Raw genomic sequence first — 16,893 nt, forward strand, 5'->3', positions numbered from 1 at the left:
ATTACTGCTTTAAATTTAGAAGCATAAATTACAATACATGACTGGAATAACTGCGTTTATTCTTGAAGCCATTTATTTACAAGCGTCTCATGGTTTTTATTTTATCTATAACAATAAAATATGACAAACTCATCTGCTTCTTTACTGAAAGCGTCGTGTTCAAGTACTTTGTTTTTAATTAATGACAAAGGTTTTAAAAGCCTTTTTCACACACTTTAAGGTATTGTGCTATAAATTCAAATGGTTTTAGTTTGAAGACTGTCAGCCACACGATGTTTCATACATGAAGTTGAAAATCTTTCATTTATACAAAGGTCAAATGATATATAATTTCACAAAGTGGGCAGAGCGTCGTATTACAGAATCCGGTCTTATTTATATTTAGTTCGAATTATGAATGCTTTAAAATATTAATGGTGAATGATCATTCTAATTCATTTTGTTAATTAGACGGAGTTGAAATTAATTTACCCAAAATGAAAATACCTCCCAAAACAGGGTACCAATGTTTTTCCCATAATATGCTGTCGGCATCTACGGAGAATCGACCGCACCCTGGCTTTTTGCAAAAAGAAATAAGAGATGCCCCGAAATGTGCTTGGTAACAATAATGTGTAAACAGAACTAAACTAGGGTACCGCGAGAAAATTCTGATTATTTAAATTGTGCTGCGAATTGGAAATGTTTGGAGACCCCCGCTCTATGAAGTGATGCTTTGTGATGTTACGGGAAACAGAGTCTGAGCTGCACTTGTGGAAGAGATTCATCGTCTTTTTTTTTTTTTTACTGTTCCAATATATGTCTACAGTTAAGTTACCAGTGCTACAGTTACCAGGCTGCACTGTTATTTTTAGGGGGAAATATGTAACTTTTTAAATTGAAATTTCTTCTGTTATGTTTATCAACTCGAAAATTGGTGACAAAAGCTTTGGTATTAAGCAATATGTTACCACCCTTAAGCCAAGGCTTAGGTATGCAATATACCGAAATGCAATATTCAATACTCCACACCAGGAGAGGATCCACAAATGGGGAACTGGAAGAACGTTAAGTGCACGGTTTTTTAATATTTTTTTGATTTAAAGCACAACGCATACAGGTGGTAAAAAGTGAAAATCAGGTCAAAGCCTTCGCAATATAAGGTACTGTGTAATACAAAGCAAAATACTTAATATGAGGCAAGTCAGGTTTCTTTTCGTTAGAACGGGAAGAATAAACAAGAAAGAAGACAGGTGAAAATGGTGCTGTGTACGTAAATGGTTGCGCAAGGCCATTTTCAAACTATCAGGGACGTTAACAGTAGGTTTGCTGTCAAGAAAGTTCAAATATGGACTACAGACTTTGCTGGTAATTCAAACGGTTGGTTTCCAAAGTAATTTTTGAGTTACACCATAACAAGAGTAATCTGAGTGAAAGAAAAACTATTTCCAGACTTTAAAATTTTCAAAATTTTCAGTTAAATGTTTGATTTAAGCTTTTTAGCTCTCATGGTCCTTATTCCAGATTCTTGAATTTTATTTTATGCTTATTACTATATTTTTTCAATGATGTTTAATGTCCAAAAACATAAGTAAACGTCAAATGAAGTTTGGGTGGATGGATAAAGTCACAAAATACTTTGCTGCACAGGCAACATGGAGTATTATAATATAATTTTCAGCTAAATCCGTTTACGTGCTCCTATTTGAAACACATCTTAATTAACTCATCAAATCATAATTAGGTAATTATTAATTTGTGCGTTATGATTTTCTCTCACTAAAACGGTTTTTGTCATATGCATTTGAAGTTCGCTAGAACAAAAGATCTTTTAATGCAAAATTTAAAAAAAAAAATCGAATTGTGTACGTATACTTTAATAAAAGTTATATTGTAATAAAATCCTGCTATAAATCATAACTTTTATCAAATGAATGTTTTACACTTTATTTATGCATGTTGCTTAGGTTGTAGTAAAAATATATCAAGTACCAATTAATAATCTTTAATGAAAACATTTTTTAGTTACTATGAATTATGAAATAAAGCAACGAAAGCAATGAATGCAAATGATATATTCATGCACATGTTTCATTTTTAGGTTGTGAAGATGTTGGTGGTTGTGGTTGCAATGTTTGCAACTCTGTGGCTCCCTTACAGAGTACTTGTAGTCTACAACTCCTTCGCAACCAACCGTTATATGGAGCTTTGGTTTTTAATGTTCTGCAAGACGATGATTTTTATTAATAGCGCCATTAATCCTATCCTTTACAACGCGATGTCTATCAAATTTCGAAGAGCATTTAAAAGAATGTTATCTTGTGGTAAGAAAGTTTTTTTTATTTCATAAATTTTTTGTTATTGTTACTATGTTTATTGCGTATTAGTTGCAGTTTTTAGATGATGATACTTAGTGCCATGTATCAGAAACAAATTCCAGCAAACCTTTTTTTTTTTTTTTTTTGTCCGAAACAATTGATGAGGGACAGGACCTAACGACGGGTCGCCCTGGCGCATAGATTAACAGCCGCTGCTCTTAAAACCAGGTGGTTAGTTTTTCCCCGTTATTACGTGGTTTCATTCAAAGATCCGTTTTACTTATCTGAATGACATCGCTGACTACTCTCTAATGATTACTTAGTAGGAGTAGCTCCGATGTTTACTATAAACTTAAATAAAATGTTGCATGTCTTGATAAATTTTTAAAATAGTTTCAAGCTGATTGTTGTAATGTTACATCCGTCAGCTCATCTATTGCTATTGTACGTTTATAAAGTTACTTTAATTTCTTCAATGCTTCACATTTTATGTTGTTAGCATGTTCTTAAGTTTTTAATGTAATTTAGAAACATGACAGTAAAACTCTGTGCAGTGGAAAAATTAGAACAAAAATCCATTTAGTCATAATCATAATACAGCAGACGTATTTACGAACTTAAGCATAGAGGGGAGAAAATAAATAATATCAAACAGAAAATATGGTTAATGATTACAAAGCAGCGTTTTATGTACTGAAAATTCGTATATATATTAAATGAATATAAAATCAATTCATAATATATCAAATAAGCGCTACGAAAGGTTACCAGAGCTTCTACGTTGAAGCTTTTTCTTTTCCCACCCTACATAAAAGTTGAGTGTTGCTTGTAGCCAACATTTAAATGCAAAATTCACCTACTGAAAGTACGAGGGTAATGTGAAAAGTTTTTGACCTAATACAGAAATGGCATTCCAAACAGCAAATATTTATGCTTCCTGCCTGAAAAGTTTCAACTTGCTCTCTCGAGTAGTTTATTTACACTATTTTTTTAAGTAATCGTCCTGCGTTTTTCTCTTTAAAATGGATAAACTTAAATATCATGCGGTCATAAAATTCTTCGTTTAGGAAAATCATCTCGAGTTGAAAAACGTTTATTACCGCTCCTCTCTTTCCGTGTCAACCGTTAAAAAGTGGGCTACTGAAATTAAATGTGGTCACACGTATCACGAAGGTGAAGTGTATGGAGGATAGCCGAGTAAAAGTGACCAAGAGCCGAGACTGAAGATATAGTAAAAAAAAAGGGTGTGAAACATCTCGCAAAATAAACTGGGGATGCGAAAGTTCTGTGCAAAATTGGTATCGTATCTCATGCTGAACGCGATTCTAAATCGCAAATGCTTTTCGCTGTAATGTTTGGACGATTTTAAAAGGGAACAGAGCAGCAATGTATGCTTATAGATGAGATATAGTTTCACCATACAGGCTAGAAACGAAAAAACAATCGAAACAGTATCTGGAAGCTGGTATTTAGCACCATAAAAAAGAAGTGGCTCCATCTTTCTGAAAGGTTTCGATCAAGCGTTTTGGAGTGCGAAAGGGATCCTGTTTGGTAATTGCCAGATGGCGAAGTAATTAATGACAAATATTACTCCTACCTTTTTGACCATCTAAATGCCATATTTCTGGAGAAGAGGCCTGGATTGAAGAAGAGGAAAAAAAATAATATCCACCAGGATAACGATGATCCACAAGGGTGATCCACCCCAATGATCTAACAGGGTGCATTGGCAATGGGTACACTATGGTATCTGAGGTACGATTCTCTCGGCCGTTCCTGCTATTCTCCTGGCACACTCAGACTCCCATTCCCAAACATGAAGGGTAAGGTTTCTGGGAAGAGCTTGAGAGGGCTGGAGATGAATATTTTTTTAATGTTCTAGGCTCTTACTTACGGCAAGGAATACTAATGTTAGAGTAACTTTGGACAAAGTTTGTTGAGGTCAAAGCATATTATGTAGAAAATAAAACCTTTTTTAACCTGAATATTTTAGTCTTTCGTCGAGAGGGCGAGAACTATTCACTTTATTCTCGAAGTTTACAATAATGCATTCGTCCGTGATTTTGTTCCTCTTGGTATCTAACATCGCAATATTGTCATAAGTTTAAATCTTGATACCTACGGATTTGACACCGCAACATACATGCGTACGTACGAACACACGGACTACAAACGTATACATAGATACACAAACGTGTGTATGTGTATGTATTTATGTATGTTTGGAAAACTCAATTTAGCCCCCCCCCCCCAAAAAAAAAGAAACGTGTCTGGAAAAGAATGAACAGCTAGTTGGTTACATTTCTTCCAACGACATATCAAGTAAAACACAGGGAAGTATCCCACAAAATATATGTCATACCGGTAAAAATATCTAGAATTTTTCTGGAGAATTCAAAATTCGTCCCACTAAAATCCAGTCACTTTCTGGGAAAAATCAGGAATCTTACAAGGAAATTCAAATATTTATGTAGCAATAACCTGACTTCTTGCTTCTTGTTGTTGGTTACATGTCCGTAGCGAAAAAACTTTTACGAAAAAAAATAAGTGTCACTGCCTCAAAGCATTGAACTTCTTTATTTACATGCAAGACAGCACAAAGAAAGATTTGGAGCACAAATAGAGGAAACAGCACATGAGACTCGGGTGGTTATTGAACCCACTACCTTCGGCATATGAAGAGAAGCTTTTATTGCTGAGCCACGAATACCACTTGGTACTTTGATAATTTACCAGAAAGGTTTTCAAAGAATTTAGAAACAAAAGGATAGAATTCGGACAAAAATACTAGCAAATGCCAAACAGCTTACTTGCCTGAAGTTCTTGACAAGTTAATAAAGCCAAACACTGCAGTTTCACCCTTGTTTTCGGTTGGTCATGAATTTTCTAAGCAGATCTTCATACAGGTATCAAAAATATTTGAACAAACATTAATTTTTTGGGGGGGGGGGGGAGTTTGACCAGTGAATTTTAACTTCATTTCATTTTTAGAAATCTATAAAATTGTTAAACATTGATTTTTTCTTTGTCATATTAAAGCCGTGTTTATTGATGTGTGATATTATTTTTAAAAACTATGTGGACATTGATGGTTCTGGTCGAATATTTGGGCAGTTGTACAGAAAAAGAAGTTAAGCAATTCAGTCAATGAACATGCATAACCAAAAAAACAAACAAAAGATTTTCTAGTTATTTTCGCTTTAAAATTGTTCAGAAGATCCTTCTTTTGTAGAACTTATTTTTAAAAACAACTTATGATTTGCTCATTAGTTATTTTATTTGGTCGAACTAATTTTCTGAAGGTTTTATCTTCATTCTTAGTAGCTGTAATTACTGAATTCAGGAAACCGTTTCGTGAAAATACTTGTTTTTCACAGGAAACTGATAAAACCATCCTAAATCGCGGAGCGTTGTCAATGGAATGTTCTGTTTTTTTTTTTTTTTTTTCTACAGCTTAATTTAGTATAATTTTGTTAAAAGATTATTAGACTCTTGTAGTAAATGTTATTGCACAAAATGTTTCTCATATCATTTCGACATAAAATAAAAATAGCGGTTTTTTTTTTTGGTTGTATACATAATTTTTATTACACTAAAACTCTTACTTGATAACCTAACAACTTACAACAAACAGATATAAGATCTTAGTTTACTACTAAGTCACTTCTGATATTTGCTACTGCATTAAAGTTTTTTTCCGAATTTAGTTCCTTGAAATCAGAGGCAATTCCTCTGCCCTTTTAATTATGTTAGACGAAATCTGTAAAACCAACAAAAGTCTCACCTCAAACAATGCAGGACTGCTTCCGTTTTACATTAATCTGGCCAAGAGTCTTATCAAAGAATGCTTCGCTTGCATTCTTGGATGTAGTCCATACAAAAGAAAATCATTAAGAGAAATGTGAAATATTTTTCTCTGACGAGTGCAAAGATGTTTCTCATTTAGTTTTTAATTCTCAAGATAGAAAATATTGCGTTACTTACAAATTTTAGTTTTATTTTCATTCTTCATATTATTCTTTTAATATCAAACTGATTTTTTTCTCCCTCTAGAGATGACTAAGTTTTATTATTCGTTTTCATTCTTAGAAATTAACGCATAGTTTCTTGACAAATTATTATTTACGATACATTTCCAATGCCTCTAAAGCTAAAAGTCACATCTATCGAAGTTTGATGATTCATAAAACCTCAGTCTAGTGGCAAAATTTTGAACTTTTGAAAAAAATAATGCTCAAACAAAATCCCTTTCCTTTATTATGTTGTACACAAAACTTCATTAGTTTCTGAGAAATAATTTCACCACTAGACAACTTTAAAGCAAGGTCTTTTAGTCATGGACCCCTGTATATTGAAAATCTGACCACTTTTATTACTACCTTTACCTGAAATGCAATGCATTGGTTTAATGTAAGAATTATACATGTACCCTAGTGCAAATTAATTAAAACTTTTTTTTTTCATTTCTTTTAAAATCATCTCTAGTATTCTTCACTAATCACACTAAAAATTTGTAAAAAATAAGAATGGGATGAAAACAAATCCTTTACCTGTCATCAGTTTCCACCAATCAGAGGGGTTCTGAGATCCCATGCAAGAACTTCCGAAGATGAAAGCTGCAGCTATGATCTTGTCAGTTGAGACTGCACTGTTGCCAGCGATGTATGTGACGAAGTGAAACTCTGATACCCGCATACAAATCTTGTTGCTTACATACGTCAAAGACTTCTAGAGATATTTCGAAGATAGTTGGCGCTAGTTTTGCAACTCTGAGCCTTTTTATAAAACAAAATAGAGAAACAGGATCCACATATCGAAAGCGGAGAGGGAAAAGAGGCCGAAAATTTAAAACAACACCAAGATATGACACTTTTCTACTTACGCAAAGTGAAAAAGACCCTTGAAAGATAGAGCATGGAATAAATATTAGATCATGTACTGTTTGGCGGCAACTTATTGCAGCCTATGGGCCTATGTAGAAACAGCTTCTGATCCAACGAATGGAAAAAAGCACTACTTCTGGACGTTTAAATATAAGAATTGAACAGTTTAAAATTGGAGGAAAGTACTATTTAATGACGAAAGTCATTTCATTGTTCAAGGCCAACGAACTCAACACGTGAGGAGATCTCCAGGTGAAAGAATTCGGGATTGCCACATGAACACCATCAAAAGAAGTGGTTTTGGGTTGTTTCGTTTTTAATGGGGTTGGAATTTTTTCCTATTCTGGAAAAAAAAATGTTTTACTACAGTTTAGAAAACGTTACTCAGATGAAATGGGATTTTATAGCAGGATTTCACCATTTGCTAAACATCTAAAATAGTCATGTCTGAGATCCAAATTGAAACGATTGAATGGCATGGGAACGTTTCTGATATCAGCCCAATCGAGAATCTTTGGGCTATGTGCAAGTATCGCCTGTTACATAAGGAATGTTTAACTACAGAGAAGCTAATCACTGCGCTAATTCATATCGGGTACAAGAACACAAATATTATTAATGATTGTAAAAAAAAATGGTAATTGCTTAAAAATGTAAGTAAAGAATCGTAGAAATCATATTACGTACTAAAAACTTTCTATTTTACATAAAATACCATTTCGTTTTAGTTTTCTCAATTTGTTGAGTCTGTTTCAATTAATTTGCAAAGAAGTAAAAGTGAAGAAAAAATAATTGATGTCTAAGTCTGGGATATAAACTTTTAAACGCATTACTGCTTCAATTGTGACACAGAACTAAAACAAACAAAACTTGGATCAACATGGACAGTTTAAATACTGTTTCCCTCCTTCAAGGTTAAATAGAAAAAGAGACATTGTATTTGTTGAAAAGAATCCTGAAAAACTCTTTTAGAACTCTTGCTCTTGAAATCAGTATCGATGCATATAAAATGAAAGTAAAGAAGAAATCAAATAAAATTATGAAAAGCATCAGCAAAACTGTTGTGAATGGTTTTTTTAATGAACAACAGGCGTAGTTTAGCTAAGTAAAACCTGCGTCTTGTGGACTAAATGCTAGTAGTCTGTGTGCGTGTGTTTGAAAACAATTATAATACATGTCTAAAAATAAAGATTATGAAAAGAATTCGTAAATAAAACTCTAGGAAAACAAATCGGAAAAAATGCCGTATCAAATGCAGAGGAGCATGATTAAAACCATATCAAGATGCATCAATATATTTCAAAATATTCAGTAAAAAAGAAAAAGAAAATTTTAAGGAAAAAAAAACATATGAAACACAAAACGCAGAATAAGAGGAAAGCAGACATTAATTAATATGAACTTGATAGGGAAAAAAAACGCTTAAAACACTGATGAAAGTGTTTTTAATTAGCAGGACATAAAACAAGATCATTTATTTTGGATTTTTAGAGATCAAATTAACATTTATCTGGTGAATTATATCTCCGTGTATATTCTCGCAGAAACGTAGGTTGAGGAGAATTTATCAATTTTGACATTTTTTTTTTTTTTTTTTTTTGAATTTTTTCTTAAAGGAAATGTTTTTTTTTTTTTTTATGAACGCTGATATTTTGAAATTCGCCACAGAAAAGCTTCGGTTTTTACTCCTATGATTTTACTTTGAAGTTGCCATAGTATGATCTGAGATTTACTTTAGATTAACTGTGGTAGCACTAACTCATTAATTAAAATTTGTCATCCAAACTTTTTCAACACGCTTGAAATATGCTAAGTTTCTTCTTGATTTTTGAATTCCAAATTATGTGTCACAATTAATGTGGTTTTAATTATTTTCATTTATGAAACATAAATAAGGGCTACAAATGATTATGTAGCTAATAATATAAGTATTAACTATATAATCATTAGTAGGGTACTCCGGGGCACGTTTACGCAGTGCCCTTTTTTCAAAACTAATCATAACGAGAGCTAACAGATTGATGCAACTCCCTAGTAAATATTCTCACAAGTTTTTGGGCATTAGTCAAGCTTTTGTCCAGCATGCAGAAAGAATAATCTGTTTTCTTTCAAGTTAAGTAAATTTTGTTTTGAAAGTTTTGAAGCTTATTGCGAATGAATAATACTTACAAATATATAAAAAATAGCATAATTTTATCCTTTTTTGAGACTTGTATTTGTATAAACCGAAGTTTTATTAAATTTTTTTTGCACTTAAAAAATCAATCAAAAATGGGCGACGGGGCAAGTTTACGCGTTGAACGTCGGAGCACCTTTACGATCGCTCTTACTGTGTCTTATTTAAACGTGTCCCTGACACTTTTTTCGCTTCAAACAGTCTCAAACATTTTTAGTTTTTTCCGGCTATTTAGTTTCAAAAATTACCACGGTTACCGGTCACACTTACCACGTTTTACATTTACCGGTTGCGTAAACAAGCCCCGTGTCCGGGGCAATTTTACGCAACCGACTTGTACTCAAAAATATTTTTTAACGATTGAAAACACAAGCTGAGCAACAACTAAATATAAAAAATTTTACTCCATTAATTGCTTAATACAACCTCAATGTCTAAAATTAACTAAGTTAAAACATAAAATTAAAAAATTCATGAAAAAAATTTCGCGTAAACGTGCCCCGGTCCACCCTACCTCTTCATCTCAAAACTAGTTTACGTAAATTAGCTTTGAGATGCCACTTTTATGGGGGGAAAAAAGCACTAAATTTAAATTTTAAGTCAGTAATTAACCTCCTACCGAGAATAATATCCCCTATATAATCATCATAAACTGGACGAGAAACTAAAGAAACCAAGTTGGCATTGTTTTTGGAAGCTTTATCGTCAAATGTGTTGAGAAATCACCAAATGTCAATTTTTTGAACCTTAATTGGTCACCTAGTGTAGATTATTACTTTTTTCGTTTCGTTTTGCATATTTTTCTTTTTTTTTTCCAAATTTGTAAGATGTTCCACTCTTATGATTCAATGCACTGGTATTTTGATATAGTATGTATGTGCTGTATACAAGAGCTAAAATATGCATGAAGTGAGAAATTCAGTAATTTCAAAAACTTTTTACTGTGTTAAAAAATGGTAAAATTCATGTGTTTCTGCAACTATTTATCATCTTATTTGTTGACAAAAATTCAAGATTGCTTTAGTGATCATGAAAATCAAAAAGATCGTTAAAAGCTTTTTAGTTTGTGTTTATCCAGAGAAATATGACTATTGTTATGGAATCTCAATGAAGTAAAAATGAATTATGAAAGTATAGATTTAAACTCTTACGGATGTAAGTGCTTACTTATTGTATCACATATGCTACTTCGTTTTCGATTAAACAATAATTTTCCATGACAATAAACAAGTAAAAGCTATTTTGATCAAGTTGAAAATAGTTGGCTATAAGGAAAAAAACAGTTTTTATAAAAAAAAAAAAAATATCGTGTTTTGAAAAATTTATTATTTTGCAAATAAATGAAACTGGCCCCAAAAGAGAAAAAACTGGAAGTATTTTTTTTTAATTTAAAACAATATTGAATTTTAAGCTATTTTACAAGAGAATGATTAAAATAAAGAAAAAAATACATGAAAGAAGATTTGTCTTAGATATAACTTATCTAAAAAATAATAAAAACCTTTTAAAAGATAGAAACAATTGCGAATATATATACACTTCTAGACAAAAGTATTGACTTTGTGTTTAGTTTTATTATTTTTTAATCTAATTAACTTTTATATTTTTAGAATAAAGATAAATAATTCTCAAAACTAGCCATAAATCTCGACTATATTATGAATTACATAAAATAATGAACGCAATCTTAAATGTATATGTACGTATACAGAGGAATGAAAATTATTAGAATAGTTGCGTTTTTTTCCCAGTTTTTCCCGATGCATTTTTTTTATACTTGCAATACTTCATAAAAGGTCAATTCGTTTTTTTTTTTTTTCAGACACTCCTTTTTTTATTCTTTAGGCATAATTTTGTTGAATATTGCCATTCCAAAAAAAAAAATGCTGGATTTAAAGTAATAAAATTGTTTGCATTTACATAAAAAAATTGTCTGAGTAACAAGCGAATCTAAAATAAAATTTTAAAATAGTGTGCACGCTTTGATAGTACTATCTGTCTTTCCTGAAGTTGGCAGCATAATTATTTTATTCTTGAAACGACTCTCTCTGCATCTTTGATTTGTTTTTAATCAAAAGCTTCTTTTTCCGTTTGTCAAAGAAATATGGCTTGATTATATGTAAAATAAGCGTTAGTTGCTGGTGGAATCACCCTTGGTTTGTTAATCAAAATTTATTTTTTATATTAACTTGCCTTCTGGTTTTTATCAAAAGATATTAGGAGCACCTATTTGTGAAAGTAAAATATAATTGTTGTGTGTAAAATACAAACTGTTATTTACAAATTACAGAAAATTGCATGTCGCAACAGTTAGAAGCTGTCACAACCGTAACAGTTTTTTTACACAACCTTAACACTAGTTAAAATTATAAGTAAGTTCAAAATAGCACTTAATGGGCCTTTTCTCCATTTCAGCTTAACTCACCTCCCCCACATTCCCCATCCCCTTCCTCTCTCTCTTAACTTTCAAAGTTTTCTTGAATGTAAAAATATGTTTTTGGTTTTTTTTTCAGGTCAAAAGACAAGGCCAAATATTCCAACTAGGTATACAACAGTGACCACAGCTGTAGGTGATGACGCTGTTTAAACCAATTATGTATGCTGGTAAACCAAGAAAGGCACATACAATTCCTTGACTCAACTCTTTGATGTTGTGAATCTTGCAGTGTTCATTTGCTGATTTGAGCACTGGCTGCGCGTGTTAAACGAATGACGAAAAATTTCTATGTTTGTTGTGTGAAAATTTCCTAACGCATGCTCACTTTTTAAATGTAAAATGATTGATATTAGCATCCATGTTGATGTATCTGACGTTCTTATCCGTTTTGTATGTAATAGAAGCACCAAAAAGTTACAAAATGTAGTAGAACATAGTATGAATATCTTTTCTTTACTATTTTAAACGTTAATAATACTTCTTATTGATATTTATGCTGCAAAACTATGATAATTTTTTTTCTTAAATTTTACAACAAGGTAGTTTATTGTTTCATCATTCTGAGTTTTTTAAACTAAAAGCACTATTTTTTTTTCTTAATTTCAATAAGATATTTTACTAAGACAATTACTTTGTACTATATGTATTTTGAAAATAATGTGCTATGTTATTTACGTTTAGTATTACACATTCAAGTAATATTTCCAAAACATTACAACATTAAATGTGAAATACATTTTACTGTTTTTTAAATTGTTTTCAATAATGTTACTCCCTGGTTAATACGTGCAATGTTCATAGATCACTTTTGTTCAACAAATATTTGTTTTAATGTATGAATTATCCATCTTTTCATTTGTTTTGCTTTTCTTCATATTTTTAACAATTTTCTCATAATTCTTTTATCCCTTCACTTATTGATTTAAATTTTTAAGTACTTTTAAGTTTTACTTCCGTTATGAACATTTGAAAAAGCGTTTTCCCGTTGAAGATTCGAATGGCGAATATTTCTTTTCTGAAATATTTATTTTCCTTTTGCAGCTTCAAATCCGAGATAAACATAATACCCGATGCTTTTAGCAAATAAAAAATGAATTTCATGGTGAAAAACAATTCAATTATTTTTGTTCTAGGCCATTTTGACGTACCACCAATCGTTAAAAAGTAAAATTTATCGTGAGAAACAAGATAGACGACAAATGCGTGTAAATTAAAAGTGAGGACAGCATTTAGGTTTCCACCTTAGTTCATCTATAACGTGTATAAATTTGAAAAACAAAATGCTATAAGCTACCACTAGGAGTGCACGAAAATTTCCCTCTAATCGAAATTTCTATTTACGCGAGAATTACAAGGGCGTAAGTCAGTTTGAATGCCGATAAATAATCCTGTGGACCGACTTTATATGCTAAGAGAGCATCACTCAGCACACAGTCCTCGAAAGTATTTAATTTACTTTCAGTAAAAGTATCGTAAATTTTAGAACAGTGGTGTAAGTAATTCAATGTTATTTTACAGACTTTTTAGATAATAAACCTGAAACTCGTTTTTTTTGTTTGTTTTTTTAACATTATAAGTTGAAAAGGCGTAATTTGAAGTGGATGTACGTGGTGTCCCAGCTGTTAGTATCCACGTCAAAGACTGTGTAAATGATAATACATGTGTCTCAAGCTCAAATACGGATGAAATAAATGTTATAGAATGTTATCCCACAGGCTTGCAGCATGATCGCCATGATCTCAAAAGACTTGAAGCATGTTTTTTATACATCGCATTTAGAGCAATGTTGAATTTGCTCAGAAACTTCTGCCTTATTCGATTATTTTGCTCAGAACACGGGATTGATTATTCGTCTTGCTACGAGATTGGTATTCCCCAGTATTTTTTCAAGGGGTTTCATAAGGAACTCTTAAATTTTAAGATGACATACGAAATATTGAGGGACAAAAAGTGTGAAACAAGTCGCGTGTGGAACAAACAGGTCTGGTATTTTGTATACTCAAATGTTCAGAGATTGTTGCAAAAGCAGACAACATATGATTGCAGTCACAAACGTCTCTTAAATTGCGTATGAAAATTTGTTTATAAAAGTAAAATTAAGTTATGTCACTATGATTTCGGTATCACTCCCTTTTAGAACACTAGTAACATGGTGCAACCGAAAGTGAAGTTCAAAGTCACTAATTGCAATGTATGTGAGGCATATAAATCCGTTTCAGTAGATGCGTGTGATTTACCTCATTAGCCTTTGCTTGCTTCATGTCTATGCTGTGAAAGGTGGTTATTTCGAAACAATTGCGATTAAATGTCACCTCTGTTTAATCAGCCTTTATCAGCCTTCCAATTAAAAAACAATCTAAATCTGTCATTCAAACCACTTATTTGACCTTGAATCTCTATCTTCCCGCTTCTTTGTTATGTCATTTTAAAGTTGTGGTGTAATTTCTGGAATACTCTGTAGATCTTCGTTGGCCGGTATGTTCAATTATTGCAAATGGTATCCAGAATCAATATACTTCAGCAGATGATACTGATTTGTTTTGCCTATGTTTAATCAATAGTTTTATGAGTTATCTGTAACGATAAATGCGGTTTTTATGACGTCACTAGTGGCACCATAGGCCGTTAAAATAATCTTTGGAAGAAACAAAAGGAAAAGTATATTACATATTTTCAAAAATTTACTTTCTTGTTGCAAAAATACCCAGCTGATTAAAAGCCTAAATACTAATAATTGAACAAATAAGTGAGAAAATATGAACTGTAAATGCAAAGGTCACTATACAAATTTGTTTCTCCCAATTTATATTTTTATAGATCAATGAGTGCATGGAAGCCCTATGGAAAAACATTCTTCTTGTGATTGCTGGTGTTTTCGTTATCTTTTTGTAAACGCTAGTAGCATTTTTTGTTTTAAGCTTACACATTAAGTTTCTTTAAGCTAATTCCATTGGACACAAACACAATGACGTATGTATAAAGTGAGCATTTTACCAACGCAATCAGCTTCAACGATCACCTCTAGCTTGGGAATATAGCGGCAATAAGTGTGTCGTCATTGCACTGATGTTGAATTTATGTTGCAGAACAAGTGCTGGTCAACCACAATAATTCTTGCTGTCAACTTTCAAATCAGTTGGACAATTTTCAAATGTTGCGTTTACATATGGACAGGCCAGGATAAGAATGGAGTAAGTGAAAAGATTGTAAATTGAGTTCAACGTGGGTTTGTATTCCTCTTTTGTTATTCTATTAAATGTATTCATCATAGAAAAAATGTTAAAAAGTGCTAACTACTATTAGGAGCTTATGAAGACTGTCAGTTTTCACTGTTAATACTGCAGATTGCATATGGCATTTTTTAGGGTGATACTTTTTAGCACTTTCTCATTAGGGCCATTTGGTTCCCAATAGAACCCCAATGCCACCCATAAAGGTAAAAGTTTGTTCCGCATGGAACTTTTACGGGTTCCATAAGACTTCCAGGGTGCTACAGGTGGCAAAATGACATTCTTAAGTTAGTGTCTCTGGTTCTACAACGTTTCACCCCCAAAAGGTGCTATATACGCAGCTCTCTGTTTTAACAGTGCACTGAAACTTATGCTCAGGTGAGAACGACAGTACCGTGATTCAGTCTTCACACAGCTAATCAAACCAGCAGCTAGAGTTTTTTTTTTTTTTTTTTTTTGCCAGGAAGAGCATCCTTCACTGTTAACAGTTTTTTGTTTCTTAACAAAGAAACAAACATGCCAACTCCTAAATGCGCACACGTTTTAGGTCAAAAGAAGACGTATCTGACATATCATATAAGAGAATAAAATTGATAAAAATTGCACAAAAAAGGTAAATATCTTGTTATGCATTAAAAATAATTAATTAATACTTTCATTAAGACTCCTTACATTGCTTTGTTGCACAACTGCTTCAAATTTTTAAACTGTTTTTAATAAAAAAGTTCAACTTTCATTTGAAAAGAGCTATTTATTACACAAGCAAAGACAAATTGTTCTAGCCTTTCCAAACCAGTGAGTTTCTATTTTCTGCAGTTAATTATGAGTTCTTGTTGTTATTTTATAATTTACTGCTTAATGTTGTTTATAGTTGCTAGTCAAAAGTACTTAAAAATGTCTACACTCATGTTCATCTTTACACACTCGAAAACTAGATGGAAAGAAAATGAATCAAAACTGGCTTTATATTATTGTAGAAAATAAAGACATACTTTCAAAGCATTTAAAGCTTATTGCTTCAATATTACTTTTAAAAATTTATTAAAAAAACTATAAACATTTGCAAAAGATAAATAGACTGCATAAAGATATATTTGCTTAATATTATTATGAAACTGGTAATAAGTTAATGATTTTTTTTTTAAAATATAAGTATACAGTTTTTCGTACTATAAAAGCGTCGATGACAAAACGACTGATTAAAACTAGTAATGGGGGAAAGGAGGCACTTGTGAACATGACATGTTTTACTAAAATAACTTGAAATATAAATTCTTGATGAATTCTTAAGTGAAGGCAGTCTGGGCCCTAAATATCCTAAAAACTTTTAGAGAAATGAGCTAATTGCGTTTCTGTTGTGGCAAGTTCCATGTTTTAGCAGTTGTTGTATTCAATTTCATAAACGTTTTCTTGACATGAAAACATCTTCAAGCTAAACAATAAGCTTAACTTAATTATTGAAAACAAGTGTACAAACATTCTGGAAATCACATAGGAATACTTACGTTTTTTTTAAAAAATATTATTATAATTGAACTTAAATTTCTTACTTTTTGCAAATTCTTCCTAAGGTAGATGATGAAGTATTTGTGAACACAACTTCGGAAGAAGTGAACTGTTTATATATCTTCTCAAAGCTATTAATATTTAATTTTATAGCAATACTTGTTATTCTGAAAAAGTATCAAAATATGTAAATTTATTTTTTTTAACATCAATTCATAAATATAATGTTAATTAATTAAAAATAATATGTCTTTTGTATTTATTATTTTTTTACCTGTGGTTTAGTTGGTCTACAATTTAATGTTAGAGAATAAAAACCCCAAAATATTTTAAATTAACTAAAAATTTAAGTTTAAAAGCATTT

The 16,893-nt window shown here is 31.6% G+C and overlaps 1 protein-coding gene across 1 annotated transcript in view; it reads left to right on the forward strand.

Annotated features, from left to right (window-relative positions):
• LOC129220704 (thyrotropin-releasing hormone receptor-like) overlaps positions 1 to 7,500 on the forward strand; it is a 95,982-nt gene extending 88,482 nt beyond the window's left edge. Inside the window, exons 3-4 of the mRNA XM_054855134.1 lie at positions 2,081 to 2,303; positions 7,400 to 7,500. Coding sequence (XP_054711109.1) covers positions 2,081 to 2,303; positions 7,400 to 7,500 — 324 coding nt within the window. The remainder of the gene's footprint in view (positions 1 to 2,080; positions 2,304 to 7,399) is intronic.
• Positions 7,501 to 16,893: the final 9,393 nt, after the last annotated feature.

This window comes from Uloborus diversus, chromosome 4 (assembly GCF_026930045.1).
Source record: "Uloborus diversus isolate 005 chromosome 4, Udiv.v.3.1, whole genome shotgun sequence".
Lineage (NCBI taxonomy): Eukaryota > Metazoa > Arthropoda > Arachnida > Araneae > Uloboridae > Uloborus > Uloborus diversus.